The sequence below is a fragment of the Astatotilapia calliptera genome, chromosome 23, assembly GCF_964374335.1.
Source record: "Astatotilapia calliptera chromosome 23, fAstCal68.1, whole genome shotgun sequence".
Classification (NCBI taxonomy): domain Eukaryota; kingdom Metazoa; phylum Chordata; class Actinopteri; order Cichliformes; family Cichlidae; genus Astatotilapia; species Astatotilapia calliptera.
The window spans coordinates 31,655,053-31,679,227 of NC_137443.1; the positions used below are offsets into that span (position 1 = coordinate 31,655,053).

General features: G+C 40.4%; 2 protein-coding genes across 2 annotated transcripts in view; both read left to right on the forward strand.

Annotated features, from left to right (window-relative positions):
* The window catches only part of LOC145424485 (granzyme G-like), a 130,213-nt gene that overhangs the window by 28,359 nt on the left and 77,679 nt on the right, over positions 1-24,175 (forward strand). The window lies entirely within an intron of this gene.
* Positions 20-10,451, forward strand: LOC145424141 (uncharacterized). The gene is made up of 9 exons (XM_080297045.1): positions 20-86; positions 747-862; positions 3,044-3,107; positions 3,396-3,461; positions 4,332-4,447; positions 6,624-6,687; positions 6,975-7,040; positions 7,913-8,028; positions 10,215-10,451. Exons 1-9 carry the CDS (start codon positions 20-22, stop codon positions 10,443-10,445), a joined length of 906 nt encoding a protein of 301 aa, XP_080153171.1. The 3' UTR covers positions 10,446-10,451.

Here is a 24,175-nt window from a genome sequence, read left to right on the forward strand (position 1 = left end):
AAAGCCCTAAGGGCAGAAAATGGTCCCGCCCGAGCAGCCGGCCAAGCTGCTGCTGCAAGCCGGGAATGAGTCTGCCTCTCCCGCATGTCTGTCTTGAGCAGCCCGCTGAAAAGGTGTATTTTCGAGCAGGCGTCAAATGTGAAACAAGGGTGCCACATGGTGGACAAATAAAAAAATTACAATTCTAAGGCCGCTAGTCCAAACTGAAACCGAAACTGAAAACATGACGATTACTTTAACGGTAATTATTTTGCAGTGAAAAATAGCGTTTATAATGGAAGTCAATGGGGCCGCAAAACGGCCACTAGGGCCTTAAGAGGATGTGTATTGTTAGCTTAGCCACTGAAGCTAATTTAAGGAAGTCAGACTTGAATTTTGAAATGAAATTATACCAAACTTTCTTTTTGAGAATTTGGCCCTGGGACCATTCAACACAGTGCAAATGGCTTGTAACTGAAAAACTAAAATGTACAAAAATGGTCCCAGGGCCTCAGAAGGGTTTTAAAAGAGGACCTCGACACCTTAAATCAAAACTGATAAATGAAGGATGCTGGACTTTTGCATCTTTTGTACAATAATCTGCTCATTTCTTTTTGATTTTTATTATGATGTGAAAATACACTGTTTATTTTGTGTGTGTGTGTGTGTGTGTGTGTGTGTGTGGTGCGCTGCGCACATTGGCTGACTAAAATACAAATTTTGTTAGTTTTTCTTCTAAATTACTTCTGGATATCTCATAATATCAGCCTCAGCCCAGAAGACAAAACCAGCCGCCAAATACGAAGTGCCTTCAACTGTGAGGAAGGTCCCAGATGGAGCCAGAAAGCCTGCAGACAAAAAACCAGCTGGAGAAAACAAACCGGTTAGTAGGCTGTTATTGTTGATGACAAGCTGGTATGACCGATCTTTATCATGACGTAGAGCTGGGCGATAGAACGATAACGATATGTATCGCGATATAACTTTTACTCGATAGAGAAATTAAGCTATCGCGATAGACCTCGCCGCTCTTGTCCTCTTTAAAAAAAAAAAAAAAAAAAAAAAAAGGTCAGCCAATCCAAATTAAGTAGCGCAGAGCCGAACCAATCACAGCCGTAGCGTCACGTCGCGTGAGTTGTTACGTACAGCACAAGTGCCAAGCCGCACGTGTGTTTGTTTGGGAAGCAGCCAGCGGGTAATGGAGCCAGCGCGTAATGGAGGAAATGAGTGTGCCGACTAGAAAAATCAACCGAGCGTGACCGAAGAGAAAACAGATGATGGTTCCAATGCCGGAGAGATTGTCGAACGGAAGAGCCATAGAAGTTCCGTAGTGTGAAGGTATTTCGGCTATTTCAAGTCTGACAAAAAACAGAGTAGCGTGCACTGTAAATTGTGCCGAAAGCAAGTCTGGAAATACAATAAACTTGTGCATGCGTCACACTGTGCGCCACGTTATTGTTTCGGTGAAATGAATTTCTACAATACTGTTACTGTTAATTCTACTCTCTGCAGTGTTTAAATGCTTACATATACACACAGTTACTGTCCGTCCACACGTACGACTCTGTTCTGCTTCTATGCCCCAGCTTTGTTTACTTTTTCCCACGAGGCTTCTAGACTTCTGATTGGCCAACATTTCTGCACGGTTAGGAATCTAGCGCCACCTGCTGCTTTGGCATGTTCATAGCAGCGTTTTCCTTCATTTCTGACTTTATGTGCGGATGGGATTATTTTTTAAAACGAAAACGGAAAATCTCCGTTTTCAAAAACACCCGTGTACGTGTGGACGTAGCCTCAGTCTCTGACTGGAAGCGCTAATTCGTCATTCGGCTTTTGTCAGACTAAAGTAACTGTTAAAACTGTTTGAAAAGCTAAGCTATACAACAAGGAGAGATTGAGAATTTCCTTTTAGTTCTCAGTTTATTTGATATTGACAAAAGTTAGTCAGTTTTGTCTGTTCTTCTGTAAAACAAACTAAGATTTATTTTTAGAATTAATATTTTGTTTCTAAGTGGAATTGACAATTTAGTAGTCTGTTTCGTTTGTTCTATTTTGAAACTTAAAGGCTTTAGCGGCTGCCTTTTGTGTAGTTTGCAATATTTGCCTTTATTTATCTGAAAAAGTCTCATGTTCCTTAAGTACATCTACCCTGTTGAACTTATTATGGGAAATAAATATTTAAATAAAAACAAGCTGCTGATTATTTCACATTTTACTTGTGAGCAACGGCACATTTAAATCTTACAAATATAGTTATTTGGCTTATATCGTGATATATATCGTTATCGCCTGAAATGAAAAAAACATATCGTGATATGAAAAAATCTCATATCGCCCAGCTCTATCATGACGTTTATTTTGTTTTTGGTTTTTTGTTTGTTTGTTTTTTTACAAAAACCTCATCAAAACAGAGCAAGTGGAACAACATCAAGGAAACATAATAAAATTGTGTTTTCTGAAACCTTATTGCATTTTTATTGTGTTTTCAGAGGGTTTTGTTTGTCTAAATGAGGTTCTGTTTGAGGCCTTTTGTATTTGTAATTTCACAATGATATCAACTCCAAGGCACTCTCTTACAACTATCAATACCTTCAGTGTCACCGTAAGGTCACATTTGCTGGGCTTGCTGGGGTTTTCTCTGTGGAATTTGCATGTTCTCCCTGTGTCTATGTGGGTTCTCTTCAGCTTCCTCTCATACTCCAAAATATGTCCATGTTAAGGTAACTGGTGATTCTTAATTGTCCGTAGGTGGCGGTCTGTCTTTCTGAGTTAGCCCTGTGATAGACTCGTGACCTATCCAAGGTGTTCCCTGTCTCTCCCGTCTCCCCACCACCCCAAACTGGATAAAAACATGAACAGAGTTAAATAAATGAGCTAAATAGTTTCAGTCCCTCCCACGCAAAGCCCCTGACATTATAGTGAGGATGTAATGAATTTAATTCTTCTCGGAAGTTTCTCACACCACAGGTAGACTCTGCAGCTGATTGTTAATTCTTTGGGGGGGGGGTGTTTTTTTGTGTTTTGCAAAAAGTAGATTGCTCATTAAATTTCTTACTCATTTCAGATCATTGCTCAGGAATTTTGCCATACTTTTCTTCACAAGCAGCCTAAATCGGGTGTGGCATCAGGTGAGCAAACTCGTCATGAAGAAGACTACAAGGGGTCTGTCTTCTACAGCTTGTTTGTAGATTCTAGAACTAATCAGCCACCAAGTCGGGCACATATTCATGGCATTAAATCCCAGGTTTATTACATGAGCGCCCTGTTTTTTAGCCCCAAAAAACAAAAAAACTAAAATTTAAAAAAAAACAAAAACATTTGAAGTAATATTTGATTGTTATTATAATTAGGCCTTTAGATGGACCAAAGATTGGCACCAACATTCATTTCGATCCACTTTTTTTTTTTTTTTGCAGGAGCAGAAGATGGTCCCCAGGCGGCCAAGCTGCTGCTGCACCCCGGGAGGAGTGCCTCTCCCGCGGGTAAGTCTCGAGCAGTCCCGGGGCATACTGGCTGGGTCTCCGTGTCTCCAGCAGACACGTCCGATACCACGTGAAAACAAATATATAATTTTCTGTTGATTAAAAAAAAAAAATGCACCCTCTAAAAGCCCTAAGGGCAGAAAATGGTCCCGCCCGAGCAGCCGGCCAAGCTGCTGCTGCAAGCCGGGAATGAGTCTGCCTCTCCCGCATGTCTGTCTTGAGCAGCCCGCTGAAAAGGTGTATTTTCGAGCAGGCGTCAAATGTGAAACAAGGGTGCCACATGGTGGACAAATAAAAAAATTACAATTCTAAGGCCGCTAGTCCAAACTGAAACCGAAACTGAAAACATGACGATTACTTTAACGGTAATTATTTTGCAGTGAAAAATAGCGTTTATAATGGAAGTCAATGGGGCCGCAAAACGGCCACTAGGGCCTTAAGAGGATGTGTATTGTTAGCTTAGCCACTGAAGCTAATTTAAGGAAGTCAGACTTGAATTTTGAAATGAAATTATACCAAACTTTCTTTTTGAGAATTTGGCCCTGGGACCATTCAACACAGTGCAAATGGCTTGTAACTGAAAAACTAAAATGTACAAAAATGGTCCCAGGGCCTCAGAAGGGTTTTAAAAGAGGACCTCGACACCTTAAATCAAAACTGATAAATGAAGGATGCTGGACTTTTGCATCTTTTGTACAATAATCTGCTCATTTCTTTTTGATTTTTATTATGATGTGAAAATACACTGTTTATTTTGTGTGTGTGTGTGTGTGTGTGTGTGTGTGTGGTGCGCTGCGCACATTGGCTGACTAAAATACAAATTTTGTTAGTTTTTCTTCTAAATTACTTCTGGATATCTCATAATATCAGCCTCAGCCCAGAAGACAAAACCAGCCGCCAAATACGAAGTGCCTTCAACTGTGAGGAAGGTCCCAGATGGAGCCAGAAAGCCTGCAGACAAAAAACCAGCTGGAGAAAACAAACCGGTTAGTAGGCTGTTATTGTTGATGACAAGCTGGTATGACCGATCTTTATCATGACGTAGAGCTGGGCGATAGAACGATAACGATATGTATCGCGATATAACTTTTACTCGATAGAGAAATTAAGCTATCGCGATAGACCTCGCCGCTCTTGTCCTCTTTAAAAAAAAAAAAAAAAAAAAAAAAGGTCAGCCAATCCAAATTAAGTAGCGCAGAGCCGAACCAATCACAGCCGCAGCGTCACGTCGCGTGAGTTGTTACGTACAGCACAAGTGCCAAGCCGCACGTGTGTTTGTTTGGGAAGCAGCCAGCGGGTAATGGAGCCAGCGCGTAATGGAGGAAATGAGTGTGCCGACTAGAAAAATCAACCGAGCGTGACCGAAGAGAAAACAGATGATGGTTCCAATGCCGGAGAGATTGTCGAACGGAAGAGCCATAGAAGTTCCGTAGTGTGAAGGTATTTCGGCTATTTCAAGTCTGACAAAAAACAGAGTAGCGTGCACTGTAAATTGTGCCGAAAGCAAGTCTGGAAATACAATAAACTTGTGCATGCGTCACACTGTGCGCCACGTTATTGTTTCGGTGAAATGAATTTCTACAATACTGTTAATTCTACTCTCTGCAGTGTTTAAATGCTTACATATACACACAGTTACTGTCCGTCCACACGTACGACTCTGTTCTGCTTCTATGCCCCAGCTTTGTTTACTTTTTCCCACGAGGCTTCTAGACTTCTGATTGGCCAACATTTCTGCACGGTTAGGAATCTAGCGCCACCTGCTGCTTTGGCATGTTCATAGCAGCGTTTTCCTTCATTTCTGACTTTATGTGCGGACGGGATTATTTTTTAAAACGAAAACGGAAAATCTCCGTTTTCAAAAACACCCGTGTACGTGTGGACGTAGCCTCAGTCTCTGACTGGAAGCGCTAATTCGTCATTCGGCTTTTGTCAGACTAAAGTAACTGTTAAAACTGTTTGAAAAGCTAAGCTATACAACAAGGAGAGATTGAGAATTTCCTTTTAGTTCTCAGTTTATTTGATATTGACAAAAGTTAGTCAGTTTTGTCTGTTCTTCTGTAAAACAAACTAAGATTTATTTTTAGAATTAATATTTTGTTTCTAAGTGGAATTGACAATTTAGTAGTCTGTTTCGTTTGTTCTATTTTGAAACTTAAAGGCTTTAGCGGCTGCCTTTTGTGTAGTTTGCAATATTTGCCTTTATTTATCTGAAAAAGTCTCATGTTCCTTAAGTACATCTACCCTGTTGAACTTATTATGGGAAATAAATATTTAAATAAAAACAAGCTGCTGATTATTTCACATTTTACTTGTGAGCAACGGCACATTTAAATCTTACAAATATAGTTATTTGGCTTATATCGTGATATATATCGTTATCGCCTGAAATGAAAAAAACATATCGTGATATGAAAAAATCTCATATCGCCCAGCTCTATCATGACGTTTATTTTGTTTTTGGTTTTTTGTTTGTTTGTTTTTTTACAAAAACCTCATCAAAACAGAGCAAGTGGAACAACATCAAGGAAACATAATAAAATTGTGTTTTCTGAAACCTTATTGCATTTTTATTGTGTTTTCAGAGGGTTTTGTTTGTCTAAATGAGGTTCTGTTTGAGGCCTTTTGTATTTGTAATTTCACAATGATATCAACTCCAAGGCACTCTCTTACAACTATCAATACCTTCAGTGTCACCGTAAGGTCACATTTGCTGGGCTTGCTGGGGTTTTCTCTGTGGAATTTGCATGTTCTCCCTGTGTCTATGTGGGTTCTCTTCAGCTTCCTCTCATACTCCAAAATATGTCCATGTTAAGGTAACTGGTGATTCTTAATTGTCCGTAGGTGGCGGTCTGTCTTTCTGAGTTAGCCCTGTGATAGACTCGTGACCTATCCAAGGTGTTCCCTGTCTCTCCCGTCTCCCCACCACCCCAAACTGGATAAAAACATGAACAGAGTTAAATAAATGAGCTAAATAGTTTCAGTCCCTCCCACGCAAAGCCCCTGACATTATAGTGAGGATGTAATGAATTTAATTCTTCTCGGAAGTTTCTCACACCACAGGTAGACTCTGCAGCTGATTGTTAATTCTTTGGGGGGGGGGGGTGTTTTTTTGTTTTTTGCAAAAAGTAGATTGCTCATTAAATTTCTTACTCATTTCAGATCATTGCTCAGGAATTTTGCCATACTTTTCTTCACAAGCAGCCTAAATCGGGTGTGGCATCAGGTGAGCAAACTCGTCATGAAGAAGACTACAAGGGGTCTGTCTTCTACAGCTTGTTTGTAGATTCTAGAACTAATCAGCCACCAAGTCGGGCACATATTCATGGCATTAAATCCCAGGTTTATTACATGAGCGCCCTGTTTTTTAGCCCCAAAAAACAAAAAAACTAAAATTTAAAAAAAAACAAAAACATTTGAAGTAATATTTGATTGTTATTATAATTAGGCCTTTAGATGGACCAAAGATTGGCACCAACATTCATTTCGATCCACTTTTTTTTTTTTTTGCAGGAGCAGAAGATGGTCCCCAGGCGGCCAAGCTGCTGCTGCACCCCGGGAGGAGTGCCTCTCCCGCGGGTAAGTCTCGAGCAGTCCCGGGGCATACTGGCTGGGTCTCCGTGTCTCCAGCAGACACGTCCGATACCACGTGAAAACAAATATATAATTTTCTGTTGATTAAAAAAAAAAAATGCACCCTCTAAAAGCCCTAAGGGCAGAAAATGGTCCCGCCCGAGCAGCCGGCCAAGCTGCTGCTGCAAGCCGGGAATGAGTCTGCCTCTCCCGCATGTCTGTCTTGAGCAGCCCGCTGAAAAGGTGTATTTTCGAGCAGGCGTCAAATGTGAAACAAGGGTGCCACATGGTGGACAAATAAAAAAATTACAATTCTAAGGCCGCTAGTCCAAACTGAAACCGAAACTGAAAACATGACGATTACTTTAACGGTAATTATTTTGCAGTGAAAAATAGCGTTTATAATGGAAGTCAATGGGGCCGCAAAACGGCCACTAGGGCCTTAAGAGGATGTGTATTGTTAGCTTAGCCACTGAAGCTAATTTAAGGAAGTCAGACTTGAATTTTGAAATGAAATTATACCAAACTTTCTTTTTGAGAATTTGGCCCTGGGACCATTCAACACAGTGCAAATGGCTTGTAACTGAAAAACTAAAATGTACAAAAATGGTCCCAGGGCCTCAGAAGGGTTTTAAAAGAGGACCTCGACACCTTAAATCAAAACTGATAAATGAAGGATGCTGGACTTTTGCATCTTTTGTACAATAATCTGCTCATTTCTTTTTGATTTTTATTATGATGTGAAAATACACTGTTTATTTTGTGTGTGTGTGTGTGTGTGTGTGTGTGTGTGTGGTGCGCTGCGCACATTGGCTGACTAAAATACAAATTTTGTTAGTTTTTCTTCTAAATTACTTCTGGATATCTCATAATATCAGCCTCAGCCCAGAAGACAAAACCAGCCGCCAAATACGAAGTGCCTTCAACTGTGAGGAAGGTCCCAGATGGAGCCAGAAAGCCTGCAGACAAAAAACCAGCTGGAGAAAACAAACCGGTTAGTAGGCTGTTATTGTTGATGACAAGCTGGTATGACCGATCTTTATCATGACGTAGAGCTGGGCGATAGAACGATAACGATATGTATCGCGATATAACTTTTACTCGATAGAGAAATTAAGCTATCGCGATAGACCTCGCCGCTCTTGTCCTCTTTAAAAAAAAAAAAAAAAAAAAAAAAGGTCAGCCAATCCAAATTAAGTAGCGCAGAGCCGAACCAATCACAGCCGCAGCGTCACGTCGCGTGAGTTGTTACGTACAGCACAAGTGCCAAGCCGCACGTGTGTTTGTTTGGGAAGCAGCCAGCGGGTAATGGAGCCAGCGCGTAATGGAGGAAATGAGTGTGCCGACTAGAAAAATCAACCGAGCGTGACCGAAGAGAAAACAGATGATGGTTCCAATGCCGGAGAGATTGTCGAACGGAAGAGCCATAGAAGTTCCGTAGTGTGAAGGTATTTCGGCTATTTCAAGTCTGACAAAAAACAGAGTAGCGTGCACTGTAAATTGTGCCGAAAGCAAGTCTGGAAATACAATAAACTTGTGCATGCGTCACACTGTGCGCCACGTTATTGTTTCGGTGAAATGAATTTCTACAATACTGTTACTGTTAATTCTACTCTCTGCAGTGTTTAAATGCTTACATATACACACAGTTACTGTCCGTCCACACGTACGACTCTGTTCTGCTTCTATGCCCCAGCTTTGTTTACTTTTTCCCACGAGGCTTCTAGACTTCTGATTGGCCAACATTTCTGCACGGTTAGGAATCTAGCGCCACCTGCTGCTTTGGCATGTTCATAGCAGCGTTTTCCTTCATTTCTGACTTTATGTGCGGACGGGATTATTTTTTAAAACGAAAACGGAAAATCTCCGTTTTCAAAAACACCCGTGTACGTGTGGACGTAGCCTCAGTCTCTGACTGGAAGCGCTAATTCGTCATTCGGCTTTTGTCAGACTAAAGTAACTGTTAAAACTGTTTGAAAAGCTAAGCTATACAACAAGGAGAGATTGAGAATTTCCTTTTAGTTCTCAGTTTATTTGATATTGACAAAAGTTAGTCAGTTTTGTCTGTTCTTCTGTAAAACAAACTAAGATTTATTTTTAGAATTAATATTTTGTTTCTAAGTGGAATTGACAATTTAGTAGTCTGTTTCGTTTGTTCTATTTTGAAACTTAAAGGCTTTAGCGGCTGCCTTTTGTGTAGTTTGCAATATTTGCCTTTATTTATCTGAAAAAGTCTCATGTTCCTTAAGTACATCTACCCTGTTGAACTTATTATGGGAAATAAATATTTAAATAAAAACAAGCTGCTGATTATTTCACATTTTACTTGTGAGCAACGGCACATTTAAATCTTACAAATATAGTTATTTGGCTTATATCGTGATAGATATCGTTATCGCCTGAAATGAAAAAAACATATCGTGATATGAAAAAATCTCATATCGCCCAGCTCTATCATGACGTTTATTTTGTTTTTGGTTTTTTGTTTGTTTGTTTTTTTACAAAAACCTCATCAAAACAGAGCAAGTGGAACAACATCAAGGAAACATAATAAAATTGTGTTTTCTGAAACCTTATTGCATTTTTATTGTGTTTTCAGAGGGTTTTGTTTGTCTAAATGAGGTTCTGTTTGAGGCCTTTTGTATTTGTAATTTCACAATGATATCAACTCCAAGGCACTCTCTTACAACTATCAATACCTTCAGTGTCACCGTAAGGTCACATTTGCTGGGCTTGCTGGGGTTTTCTCTGTGGAATTTGCATGTTCTCCCTGTGTCTATGTGGGTTCTCTTCAGCTTCCTCTCATACTCCAAAATATGTCCATGTTAAGGTAACTGGTGATTCTTAATTGTCCGTAGGTGGCGGTCTGTCTTTCTGAGTTAGCCCTGTGATAGACTCGTGACCTATCCAAGGTGTTCCCTGCCTCTCCCGTCTCCCCACCACCCCAAACTGGATAAAAACATGAACAGAGTTAAATAAATGAGCTAAATAGTTTCAGTCCCTCCCACGCAAAGCCCCTGACATTATAGTGAGGATGTAATGAATTTAATTCTTCTCGGAAGTTTCTCACACCACAGGTAGACTCTGCAGCTGATTGTTAATTCTTTGGGGGGGGGGGGGGGTTGTTTTTTTGTTTTTTGCAAAAAGTAGATTGCTCATTAAATTTCTTACTCCTTTCAGATCATTGCTCAGGAATTTTGCCATACTTTTCTTCACAAGCAGCCTAAATCGGGTGTGGCATCAGGTGAGCAAACTCGTCATGAAGAAGACTACAAGGGGTCTGTCTTCTACAGCTTGTTTGTAGATTCTAGAACTAATCAGCCACCAAGTCGGGCACATATTCATGGCATTAAATCCCAGGTTTATTACATGAGCGCCCTGTTTTTTAGCCCCAAAAAACAAAAAAACTAAAATTTAAAAAAAAAACAAAAACATTTGAAGTAATATTTGATTGTTATTATAATTAGGCCTTTAGATGGACCAAAGATTGGCACCAACATTCATTTCGATCCACTTTTTTTTTTTGCAGGAGCAGAAGATGGTCCCCAGGCGGCCAAGCTGCTGCTGCACCCCGGGAGGAGTGCCTCTCCCGCTGTGCGCGCGTGTGAACGGAAAGGCCACCAGTAACAGAAACTGATGAGTGTTAAGTGAAGGCGTTAGGACCAAATGGGACAAATGTTTCGGCTTTCTGCCCCTCCTCTTATCATCTCCGGGGTTGCAGCAGTTGTTTGACACAGCAGCCTGACATTTCTTTGATGAGAGGATTGAAAAGGCTCATCTTGAATGTAGCTCTGTGGTTGTCTGGGCCCTCGCAGTCAGGTTGATGACTCACCTCCGTGGTGCTCCGTTACACAAACATAAAATGCCACAGTTGCCAGTGGTCGTCTTTTCTTTTTTTTCCTGTTTTTTTTTGTCTGTCACATCTCCTGGCATGTCTGTCAGCATGACGATACTAAGACAAGCATCCACGACCTTCTTTACCTCAGTCCCAGTCACACCTGTGGAAGCTAACAAAAGCCTTTCTTTAGATCCTGTGTTGTGTGTGAGTATGTGTGTGGTCGAGTGGCCGCCTGGGTAAAGGCTCTTAGAAAAATGTTTTGGGGACCAACCACTTGTCAGCTTTTTGTTTTACAATCCTCTCAGTTGTGCTTGTCACACAATAATTCAGGTTATGTCAGCAAAATAAAAATGTCATCTAGTCTGTCTTGTGCGTGATGAAGTAACACTAAATTGTTTTACAGTTGTTTTCAGTATAATTTATCCTTTTGATGTTTTGTCAGCTGTTTGAGGGCAGGAGTCCCCCCTAACCACAAAGTATTCCCGAGGCACCTCTAATACCTGGCTGACCTTAACATAACAGTTTCACCTCTCACCCTGTGTTGTGTTTGGTGGGCCAGGATTGGTCATCCATGGACCGTTTGACTGCTGGCATGTTAAGTGTTCAGTTCCCATCCCTCAGGCAGAATCATGATTCGCTCAGTTTCATTTTCAGTTGTTTGACCTCTGACCCTGGGGCTATTGCTTGCTCTTAACCCACCTTTTAAGCAGCTGCAGAAGCCTCTGACTCACCTTGCTTATTTCCTAAGTGGGGGGAAAAAGTACATCAAATATTTGAAATGTCTGCTTAGGATTTCTGGTCTTGATTTTCCATGTTAGTGTTCTTGTATGTGCTGAAATGTTTCCTGTTTATTCTTCAAGGCCCAGCGGTGCAGTTAATCTGCATTTGTCCCTGAGCGACGTCTCAGCAGTGAGAAGGGACTGGGTATCCAGATGATGAAGTGTTAATGATAAATGTAACTGTCCAGCCGCATCTTTTTCACCACTGGATGCCATAACACATTTACTTGCAGTGTGAACAGTAATCGCAATCGGAAGAGGCTTGGAAAGTACAGTCTACTCCCCGAAGCACAAGATTATAGTTGAGTTTGTCACAAGTTATTTGGATCACAAAGTAAAACTAAAATGTTGAGGGAAAGTGAACTGCAGGATTGTGTACGTCTTGAAAAATCAAATTGCATGCTAATCACTTTAAGAGCTCTGGGCATAAAATCTTGATTTATGAAAATGCCTTTTCAATTTAACAAACGATCTGCATCTAACACATTTTCAGTGACAGCTAATTGAATAGTCATAAAATCTATGAAAATGTGATAAGTGGCTCAGGTGGTGTTTTCAGATTTGTTGGATTTGACAAACAGCCCGAACCACATATCATAAAAGACAACGTTTCAAGAATATCAATCTGTTTTGTGGAACAATAGTGTTTGCCTACCTTTCCACAAAGAGCCAGTCTATAGCCAAACTGAGAAAGATCCAAGCCAGTCATGGTGTGGTTGAACTTCAGTAGAAGCTGAACTTCAGTAGAAGTTCACCGGGCATATTTTATCATAGTAAAATTGTAGGGAAAAACAGGGTTTCAACTAGGAACACCTGGCCGTCTATCAGTGTTGCCAACTGCTCATCCAACTCACGGGGGAGGGAACTGGAGCCTATCCCAGCTCTCATAGGAGGTCAGTCTATCAGCATTTTGCACTAATGTTCACAGCTACAACCAATTCAGAATCAGCAATGAACCTAACCTAACCACTTAAGGAGGAAGCCAGGCTACCCAGAGAGATCCTTGACAAGCACAGGCACAAACTCCACACATCCCCATCCGGCAGCTGCATTTGAAGGAACCCAAGCAACAGTGCTAACCACCGCATCATTGTTCCACCTCCTTTTAGGATGGATTTGGGCAATTTCATTGTTCCACTAAAGCTCTTTGCTTATTATGTCTCTTGCTACACATAATTCATGTAGCACTTGCCACTTTCCATAACTCTGGCTTTGTTTGGGCACAAACGAAAGATAACTGTTTGTGTGCACCTCTGCAAACGGGAAGAGAAGATGAAGACGAAGACTGAGAAAATGAGGGAGGTTATTTTTACATTTCCAGCATGAAGAGAAAGTAGTGAGTGTGTAAATGCATCAGCCAGGGTGAATTCAATCTTCTTTAAGCTTGTTTACATACAGGAATGAATAATTTAGCTTACCGTAAGTGATGCACAAAAGTGGACAGATGTCAGTTTAATACAAATTAAGGAAAATGTTGTCTTTTGTTTTTTGTGAAAAAAAATGCATTTAATATAATGGTTATTAGGAGCAGCAGGCTAATAAGATATATTAGGTAATGTAATAGTTGATGCTCTTTCCTTAAATCAGAAAAAGTGAAATCCAGGTTACTGTTGTGCAACAGTGCCCATGTTTAGTAGTAGTAAAAGCTGTGGAGGGGGTTTACTTACAATCCTCATTTCCTTATTTTTACTTATTTGACTATAAATGTAACTTTTATGTGTCATATAATTAAAAATATTTAAGTTATGGCTCTATATTTATTCGTTAGAAGTTTGGTCGTGTTAGATGAAATAACCATGTCGTGGAATTACTAACCACCTGACAAGACTAGCTTCTATAGATCTTTGCTGTAATGTAAAAAGAAAAAGCTTTCAGTGACTTAAACCAGGAAAGATGATGGTTAAAAAAACTCATTGTAGTTAATCATTTGTTTATTGAATACATTCTTTGAGCTCTTGCGTCTCTTTTCTGGTTCAGGTGATTAAAAAGGAGTCTTATGTGACTTATTTTGCAAGAAAGTTCGTCATAATATTCAAAACTAGGCTACTGGATGGCTGTGTTTTCAGTAACTCCATATGTGTGAGGTCTCACTTGCTGACAACACATGATTAATTATTGAAGGGGACTTGAATAGAAGAGAGATCTGACCAAGACTCATCCATTATATGCTTTCTGCACTCACATCCCACCACAAGCACTGACTTGAGAATTGCTTTCAACTTGTACCCCATCATAACTCTTCTGATTGGAGACAAATGTACATTGAGCCCAACCCCACACACACACACACACACACACACACACACACACACACACACACACACACACACACACACACACAGTACTCTATGACTGGTCTGACACAACCTGAGCAATGTTTGTTTTAATGAGTCACAGACTGAATTTAGATCCATGAGGGCCCATTATACGGTACACACCCACAAAAACACAGGTGTGCAGGCAGTACACAAACAGACATGTGACGGTTATGTTGAAATGTTGGTGCGAGTTTGAGCCGAGCAGTCTGATTTTCTGTTCTCCTTTCTGAGAGGCTCTGAAATTCACGCTGATGATGTCGAGAGGCCAATTAGCTATGAATCTGGACATCCTGATTAGTTTCAGAAGAGCCAGCATCTGTCTTGCTGTGAGATGATTCACCAAAGCAACCTGGGATTTTTGAAATGTGAATCTCGTCAAATGTCTAATGAGCTCTGCCCATGTGTCTGCCCTTAATGGCAAATGTGGGCAGGAAATGTCAGCAACATGCTTATAAAAGAGATTTCTTGTTAATGCTTATTTTATTATATATTTAAAATGAAGATAAGTATTTATCGCCACTTGCCTGCAATTATGCAGCTCTGCTTTGTGCTGTCAAAACTGCTTCGATACACTATGCAATACATGTTCGGGGTCTGGTGGTGCCTGGCAGTGAATCTGGGGCTGGAAAACTGAGTCCATTGTGACCATTTTTGTCCTGCTGCTTTAAGGGCGTGCCATTGCTTGAAGGGGGTCTGCTTCATCTGCAGTGCCTTTTAAAATGTTGGGACTCAGAGTTTCCAGAAGCAAACTTTCATTGTAATGAGGTAATCGGTGTTACAGTCTTTACCTGTCTGTGGTTTTAATGTTGTGGCTGATCACTAAAACTAAGTTTGTACTTTATTAAAGCAGAGGTCTACAGCTTCAGGACTGACACAAGCTTATTAAATAAAGAGTGCAATGACCTTGTCAAGCAATACTGTTTCCCACACACTTGAACTGATTTGTTGCAGTAGGGGATGAAATGGGTGCGCCAAAATCTGCTGCCTCTATAGTTAGTTCTTTATTCCATGGATGAACCCCAACTCTATCATCTTGAAGTGCATAAAGCAACTGTAGTCACTGTTAGTTGAGTTGGAGTCCAGGAGAGACTCCCTGGAGAGCAGAGATATAAAATTCTGTATGAAATACCTTGAGGATCACCACAGCAGCTCCCGGTCAACTTCCTGGCAGGGAAACACAGGAAGGGCTAACCAGTAAGCAGAGACTGAACTTTATTAAGAGCTAAGGGATGGTCCACAGATAAGAAGAAGAGGAGAAATCTAAAATTCAGAAATGGGTTTCTCATGCAGGTAAACTGGGTTGTAGAGTACACAGGACTACACTTTCAGCTTATGCTAGTGAGGACGCTGAGCTATATACAGTTTTTCCCAGATTTGCTCTTTGGTTAGTTTGGGATGGCAGACACATGAAGGAAGGCTAGCAGTTACACGTTACATCTGCACTGAATTAGGGTGGACTGGCCAAATACACTCACACACTTTGCTAAGAAAGCAAAAAATGGTCACTGCTGTGCTGCTCCTTGACTCAGAGAACAGATGCAGTGTTTGTGCCTTGGCCTTTTTCCAGGACTGTGTCAATATCCTGGCTTTGTTTGTCCACTGTAGAGGCGTACAAATATCAGCCAGTGCAAGCAAATGTTCTTCAGTTGACCACTGCTCTGACATACAACAGAGCAATTGAAAGATAAGCAGTTATATGAGAAACATGCACACATTAAACAAAGATTACTGGAACACAAGATAGTAGTGGTTATAGTAGAAAAGGTAGTCGCCCAGCTTCTTGTCAAATTTCCCTTTGCCTTGCAACACCCTGAGTAAATTAAAGTCAGCTGAAGCAGAGCAGAGCAGGTGGCTCACCCTGAATGACTGAGAGAACAAAAGGCTACAGACACTGCATGCTTTCACCAACACAGTGGAGAGTAATGTGAGGAAATGCTTAGTATTCAGCTCATATTGACTAGTACTCAATACACAGATACTGTGACATTTGCGAACTAATCCCGTTGTATCTTGGATACAAGTTGACTTCCTCTGTGCTAATCCAGGTTATTAATTATTATTATACGTGACAAAAGAAGCCTGTGAGCTCAAAATCTCACTAATGATTGAGTTGATTCATTTTAATCTAGTTAATGTGCTGATTAATGAGTTGCTTTCTCAGAAAATGTTATCATTGCGTCTACAGGAGACGACTTGTAATCCGTTTCAGTACAAAAATGTTTAAATAGTTTTACAGTGTAATCAGAGGTTGTGTAATACTGTAATTAACTTACGTGGACTTTCCTAACGTGCATAAATTTAGTTACTGTTTGACAGACAGCTTGATCTGGTCTACAAGACTGTAAAGAGCTATACACGACTTCCAGTAAACCATTGTAATTAAAAACACCTGCGGCCGTGAAACAGACTGCAGTTGGTTTGTTTATGCTAACAAAACACTACAGTGACTGGGAGACCATCATACATACTGTTGTTATTATACTGGCTCGCAGGTATACAAAGTAGACTTACATGAGACCATAGTTGGTATAGAAGATTGACTTATCTTTATAGTTTAAGTAGTGAAATGTCTTAAAGCTGCATTTTTCTTAATGGCCAACAGGGGGTGAAATATGTGGTTACAAAAATCTTTCCTGTGTATAGAAGTAAAGAAGTCCCTCAGTTTCCTTTTTGACCTCAGTAAACACGTTCCTTACAACTTTATGGGCTCGATTATTAGTTTAGTTTCATATTGAATAGAACCTTTTTCTCTATTTTATAAATTTTTTGCATTTGGTAGAGTCAGAACGGGCATGCTGGGGTGCCAGTTTAGCTCAGTAGGCGAGCAGGTGATCATATTCCACATGGCCAGAGTGCAGCGAAGCAGGTTTGAGTCCAACCTGCAGCTCCTTGCGACATGCTGTCCTCCTCTCTTTCTCCCCACTTTCCTGTCTGTCTTGACTGCTCAAATATCCAGTAAAGGCATAAAAATACCCTTTACATTTATAAAAATTACTTGAGGTAATGTTAGTGGGCGAGGAAGTGACGCTCTGCCTGCAAGCTTTAATCTGTATTTTAGCTACACTGGATCATCTGATGATTTCTAGTTTATAAACTTGGCTGGGGAAGTAATTTTAAAAAGACATTTTTAAAAAACATTCCCCAGAAGAATGACATTTATGGGTTTTAGTTGATCCCACAAGCCAGATGAATACCTACAGGAGTACCTATGACTCTGTTCATATTGGTATTGTAATGTCTGCAGGCTTTGCGTTGTGTACAAACATGCTTGTCTTTACTTAGAAAGACGGTTATTTTTTGATGTTTATGATTCGTGGACTCAATTTTAGAGTTAATGTTAGTTAGTATTGCTCACTGTTCAGGCTGGGACCTGAAAATAGCAGCAGCAGAGGACACAGGAGTGCATAGAAAGTCCAGCCCAATTTCTTCAAACAGAGGCAAGACTGTTATAGGCAGCAGAGGTTCAGAAAGTCTTTAGTTTTTAAGTTGGAGTCTGCTGGCAATTAAAAGGTGTTTAAAACATGAAAAATGCTGCATTGAGCAGTTCTAATCATTATCAGATTATTGTTTTTGGCACGTCAGTTGTGTGCCCCAGTGATTTCTTGCCCCAGTTGTTTTTGCGTTGCTAAATTAGCCTGCTGACCAAATGGCAGTGTGTCTGTGCCACAAAGCTATATTATAGGTTCAGGAGGGCAAGCGTTTCTTCCTCTCTTTGCCTCATTTTCTTTTCAGTCTTTGATCTCGCTCTGTTTCTTTTTAGCTTACATTTTGCTTCCTCACTCTGTCTGCTCTGAAATTTGAGTGGGTTCCTGTGAGAGCCAGTGTTAAGCACAGTGTATGAACTGGCACAGACTTAAAGAGTTCTGATCTTTCAGTTTCAAATCAGACAAGCAGACTGGGTGATCCCAGGGCCACCCAGAACCAGGCTCTACCCCTCATATGAGGCCAGCCAGGTAAAGAAATCAGCCCATATGCAAAAGGCTGCACAGAGAGACATGCCAGTTCATGTGCAAGTTGTTTTGTTTAAAGCCAGCACTTTTACCCACATGCGTAAGAGCTTCATGAAAACCGTATGTGTGGCAGATGTGCATTGTGTGTATATACCGTACTATAAATCCGTACCCCTTTACTGCAGAAATGCTTTCTCTCTGATGACTAATCTGTAGCTTACATAGTGTACTTGGGCCAGAAACATCTTTTTGAATGTTTTTACAACCTCACTGTGATTACCACCACCTTTATACAGAGATATAGTTCCTAGAGCTGCACATGGTATCCTTATGGAGTTTGTACCTCCATTCTAAAAAATATTATTATATTCTAGTGTCCAGATTCCCACCAGCGAGTGGTTACTCCATAGATGTGTTTAGTAATTTGCATGTAGTGGGATGAAAGACATTGTGTCTGTAAATAAATTTCAGAAAAACCCACAGACGCTTTTGCTGACCTAGGAACAGAGAAGAACATGAGGAGGAACAGGAGGAGAGTTTCAAGGGCTTCTGAAAACTTCCTGTTCTTCTCACATGTGATCCAGGCCTCCATCTGGCCTCCAGACTGCCGAGTGTTTTCTTGCCTGTAGACAAATGTGTGGGAAGCAATTTGGTATGTAGCGAGGGAAACAAACAAGCTCAGTGAGTTGTTGTAGTTGTTGGAAAGCTTGAATGGATTATTGCTCGTTTCCTTCTATACAAAATTCAGCCATTTAGATATAGGATTTCTGCCACACCAGTGCTAAACACCACTTGAACTTTATGAATTCTGATTTCGGCATGTTGATTCTGGCACAGTTTTTAGCCAGATATGAACAATTGTTTCTGGCTAATCCAGTGTAATTAGTACACACAGTTTATCTCATTTAGTCACAAATGTTACAATTTTTCAAAATTACAGCTGTTTGCAGAGCAGATACCTAAACTTTACTCACACAAAGGGTGATAATCTTGAGTGTCGCACTTTCTGCAATGCTGAGTACTGTAGTTATTCTGAAAAATAAGGTGAAAAATTGACTCTTTGGTGCAGTTCAAAAACATGAGCTTTAAAGGGGGTGGGAAGGAAACAGACTATTTTTCTAGGCTAGTTGAAGTTTCCAGCCTAAGTTTTTTTTCTTTTTTTTTTAAACACCCACTATAAAGCTAGGACTTATTACTTAGATTAGCTTTTTTCCTGTGTTCTGTCTCTATGCAAAGCAATGAGAACCGGCCAATGGCTGTAGTCTTGTACGATGAGCCAAGACATGAGGGTGACATTGATCTTTTCATCTAAACCTTGGCAAGAAAACAAACTGCATTTTCCCAAAACTCTCAAAGTATTTCTTTAAGGTGGTTACTTCCATTACTTTGCCACTATGCTGGGCCCCCATCTTCGCTCTCTCCCAGAGTAGGATACTGTCTGGAGTTTGAATGACTCTCTTTCATAAGATTCACTGCACTGTCAAGAGACCCATAAATAGCTTTAAAAAAAAGTCCTCCTGTGTGGCGTTTCCATAGAAACTCGAGAATGGAAGTTTTCCTTTTGTCTCAGAGTGAGAGTGAGACAACAACTCCAGATGAGTAAGCTCTGTCATGAGGCTCTGGTGTGACAAGAACTCATCTCAAGGTCCCTGTGTGACGCCATTATTCTAATGTCAGAAAGTAAAACTTTGGCATGTCCTGCTTGTTACTTCCCAGTCTTCATTTTATTTTAGAGGTTGACCTGCCAAGTGAATTTTCTACATTTCAATATTATGTAATTGAGTATTATATAAAAAAAAAGAAAAGAAACTAATTTGGGACAGATTGGGACTATTCCCATAAGTAAAGCTAAAGACCTAGCACTGCTGGAGGGTAATGGCATGCTATTCATAAGCCTGTGTTTCTGTTTTAAATTTAAGAAACGATTTACGAGGAGACACACAGAAATTTAGACTATCATAATTAGTGGATGTATCTCGACGGGTAGCTTCGGTGTAGTCATCTAACCTCTCAGGTTCCAATATTTTTTTTTTTATATTGTACAGTAGATCGTACAATAATAGATACAGAGAAAAACCCAACAATCATTTGACCCCTATGAGCAAGCACTTTGGCGACAGTGGGAAGGAAAAACTCCCTTTTAACAGGAAGACACCTCTGGCAGACCCAGGCTCAGGGAGGGGCGTGGCCAATTACTGCGATCGGTTGGGGTGAGAGAAGGAAGACAGGATAAAGACATGCTGTGGAAGAAAGACAGAGATTAATAGCAGGTACGATTCAATGCAGAGAGGTCTATTAACACATTGTGAGTGAGAAAGGTGACTGGAAAGGAAAAACTCAATGCAGCCTACATCTATTGCAGCATAACTAAGGGAGGATTCAGGGCCACCTGGTCCAGCCCTAACTATACGCTTTAGCAAAAAGGGAAGTTTTAAGCCTAATCTTAAAAGTAGAGATAGTGTCTGTCTCCCGAATCCAAACTGGAAGCTGGTTCCACAGAAGAGGGCCTGAAAACTGAAGGCTCTGCCTCCCATTCTACTTTTAAATACTCTAGGAACAACAAGTAGGCCTGCAGTGTGAGAGCGAAGTGCTCTAATAGGGTGATATGGTACTACAAGGTCATTAAGATAAGATGGGGCCTGTGGCAAACTTGATACACTCTTTGTGATTAGACATGTAAAAAAAATGTCAGAAGATGGAATAAACTTAAATTGTCAGTGTTGTATTATCTGAAAAATCATTTGCATCATGTCGGGTATAGCAGTTATAGTTGTTAGAGAAAAATGTGAATCGGTCAGGCTCATATATACACCAGATGTGGCAATCGGTGTCGCAATGGTTCTGATAGGTGTGTCATTGTGCATCAGTGCAGATTTAGGTTTGTAGACATGTCCCTCTCTATAAATAAAGACATACAAATTGAAGTTACAGACAAATAACTTCAATAAAGCTTGAAAGCAAGTGCTTGGTGTGAACCATGCCTAAATGACAACCTTCAATGGAGCTTAAATGAAGAGTTTTAGAGACGCAGAAAGCTGAGCATGGATACGCATCAATTCATCCATACACAAGGAGACAAATTGACTACAGATGGAAGAATTTCAGGACTCTCATTTATAGTGGGCGTCCTAAAAAGATCTCACATAGAACAAAATGTGCCATCTTGCAAGAATTGAAAAAGAACTCATGAATAACAGCAAGACACCTGCAGGAGTCTCTGCAACTTGTGTCTAGTATAAGAAAGATTTGAATGGAAGTAGTATTAATGTAAGGATACCACGAAGAAAGTATTGAACATTGAGTATAAAACATTGGAGTACATTTCATGTTTGTAGAAGATTACCAGGTTATTTAACAACTCCTCTGTGACAATGTTCCCTTCTCACACCAGGTAGAGGGAGCATCAAGATTTCGAGTGACTTTCTTACATCGGTGCATGATTGTCTTTTTGTTACCAAGAGAACAATTAAATTGAATTTATGTAACACATTTGACAGGATAATGTCAGGACAGCTGTCTGTCATCGGAAGATTAGGAGTGGTTGAAAGAGCACATAACAAGACATGGACTCAAAGCACCTGAGTAAATCAGCGACTAGTTGTTGAAAAAGAAGAAATTAATATTTTTGAATGGCCAGGTCAGAGTCCTGACCTGGATTAAAATAATTATGCCACATGACGTAAAGAGAGCTGTTCATCAGGATATCAGAAATATTAAACTGAAACAACTGCGTCTGAGGAATGATCGCTGTTAACCATAAGAAGCTACAGGACACATCTAATGGAGCTCTTTGCTCAGGGAGGCTCTACAGGTTACTAAAGTCAGGTACTTTTTCTAGCTTGGAGTGTGAAAAGCAATGTGTGTGCCATTAACTTAATCTGTAGTGTAAGTGTAAGTTACTTTGATAGCAGTCAGCTGATCTTGGCAATTTCAGAAGAGCTGTAAACGCAAGATTTTTTTTTAGGATGAAAACAGACCCACTGGTGCCACCAATAAGCATTTAATATTTGGAAGAAACCTTTAAAATGCACAGTCCATGGAAACACTGAAAGGAAATGTGCAGTAAAATAAATCTTAGGACAAAAAGTTTATAACACTAACAGCTTCAGATTTTCTGGATCAGATTGCTCACTCGTGTGGTTGGCACATTTTGTTTAACATCTTGGCTCTTTAACATCTCTCGTTCCTGGCTTTCATAAGCTTGACATCACTGCCCTTTGTATGCCCCTCTTTTTTTGTTTCTGCATTTCATGCCAAGAAACTCTTAGCCTTTTAGACATTATGCGGAAGCGGTGATAAAAGCCCACTCTGCAATGGTCATTAAAAAGACCTTTAGGAATCAATTTAAACTAATGGAAACAAGATGGCCTGAGAATTTTTCACTCCCATCATGTGTCAGTGCTTGTGCTGCAGCGTTGGTGGCAAGATCTTCACTTAACAGCAACTTGGTGATGAACAACAAATGTCCTATGACCACCTGGTCAGTTTGGCAGATGGAGCCTGTGCTGCTCTTGTAGAACGCTTGACATGTCTTGGCCTTGAAATATTTGTTGGGCAAACCAGACGGACAGACACCCCCACACTCCTCCCCACACCCCTCCCCTCATACACACACAGTTTTGGCAGTAGTACCCCTCTGCTCATTCTTCCACCTCCTGCTGAGAATCTGGAGGTGCCCATATGGGAGTGGAGTAATGTCTGGCACTTGCACATAGGGGGTAAAGGTTTCTGTCTGCTGTGGTTACACATAACCCTTGGACTGCTGACAGAGCAAAAGTTACCTGTATCCCTGATGTTGCAGCTGTACACACAGATTGTGTACAACAGAAGCAGTTGTTACGCAGTGTAGAATTTTTCCTGCAAAAAGAAATTCCCGGAAACCCCAAAATGTAGTTACGAGAAGAAAACCAAAGGGGAAATCCTTCGTTCTACTTCAGTGATGTAATAAAATTATTTTTGTAATTAGGCCTTCACTTATTATGCTGGATTTGATTATATAATCAAATGTTACAAAGTTAGTTCTGATCTCATAATCGATTAATCTTCTAACAACAGTAGTTCCCTGGCTCCCAAGCACACAATTCAAAGATTGATTTATAGTTGGGGAATTATTGACCGCTATGTGAAATATCACATACTGTGTGAGTCTAAGTCAGAACATCTGTGTATCGGTGAAGTTCCCACTCGCTTGAACTTCAGTCACGTCACTCTCGGTATGATTACAGAGTGATAAAGTGGTGAATGATGTAGACTTCTGTAATAAGCAAACCTAGATGGAAGATATTAACTGAACAACTATAGTGCCGTAACAAGTTGTATTTGTCTGATTCATGTTTTGTCCTTATTTTTACAGTTTTTTTTAATTGTACAAACTATTTTTGTCTGTTTCTGTTTATACGTACATGCGCGATAAACGAGTGTAGCTTGTGTTGAAAAAAAAACCCAAAACAAAACTCTTTTACAAAATAATCAGTATTAACAAAAAATAAAGGATTTTTTTGGTTAATATTAATCATTTATCAATAAGTTTTGTTACATTTTGCATTTACTAAAGCATGAGAGACATTATTGTTTATGAAATGTTCAAAAGTAACTGTTTTGTTTATTTTTGTCAAGTACATGTTTCCCACATATAGACCTTACTTGGGTAGGCAAACCCCTTGCTCTTATTTTGAAAGTCTTGGCACTGCTAACAATCTAGCTTCCCATCTCTTGTTTTAAATCCTGCTACCTGGCTGGCTAGGTCCTTGTTGAGGTGTTTCTCGTCATCTGTCTGTCTGCGGTTGGATGATCTTCAGCTCTAATGAAGTGCAGCTGGCATTCATAGTCCCTCCTCTCTCTACTGTAAGCTGGTGGACCAATCTAACCAGAACCTGCAGCAGGTGGAGAACTGGTTCATTCATATGCCACTCATCAAGGCTAAAGAGTAGAACAAAGAGTGCCGTCACCGTCTACGGCTCAAGATGGTGGAGTCTGAGTCTTTCCATGGAAAGAGAAAACTCAGTGAAGAGGCAGTTATTTGGTTCTCTATTATTTATTGTCACAAAGTGTATTCTTTATTAACTGCTTTAGAAAAGCACAGATGTAAAACCTTTCTCAAGTGCTCACACGTGCTAATGCATGAGTGCCCTGTGCCCCCCGTTACCTCCTCGAACACAGTCCTAATTCTGTGGGAAATGCTGAACTCACTGCCTGTAGTGTATGTGGACAATTATTCTCACAGCTGTGGGTAGACACCCTCCAAACAGCGATTCTG

Excerpts from the sequence above, each read along its gene's own strand:
- LOC145424141 (XM_080297045.1), top strand. The coding sequence starts at position 20 with ATGGTCCCGCCCGAGCAGCCGGCCAAGCTGCTGCTGCAAGCCGGGAAT. Across the intron at positions 3,108-3,395 it reads TAAATCGGGTGTGGCATCAG|GAGCAGAAGATGGTCCCCAG; the intron begins GTGAGCAAACTC and ends TTTTTTTTGCAG. Across the intron at positions 6,688-6,974 it reads TAAATCGGGTGTGGCATCAG|GAGCAGAAGATGGTCCCCAG; the intron begins GTGAGCAAACTC and ends TTTTTTTTGCAG.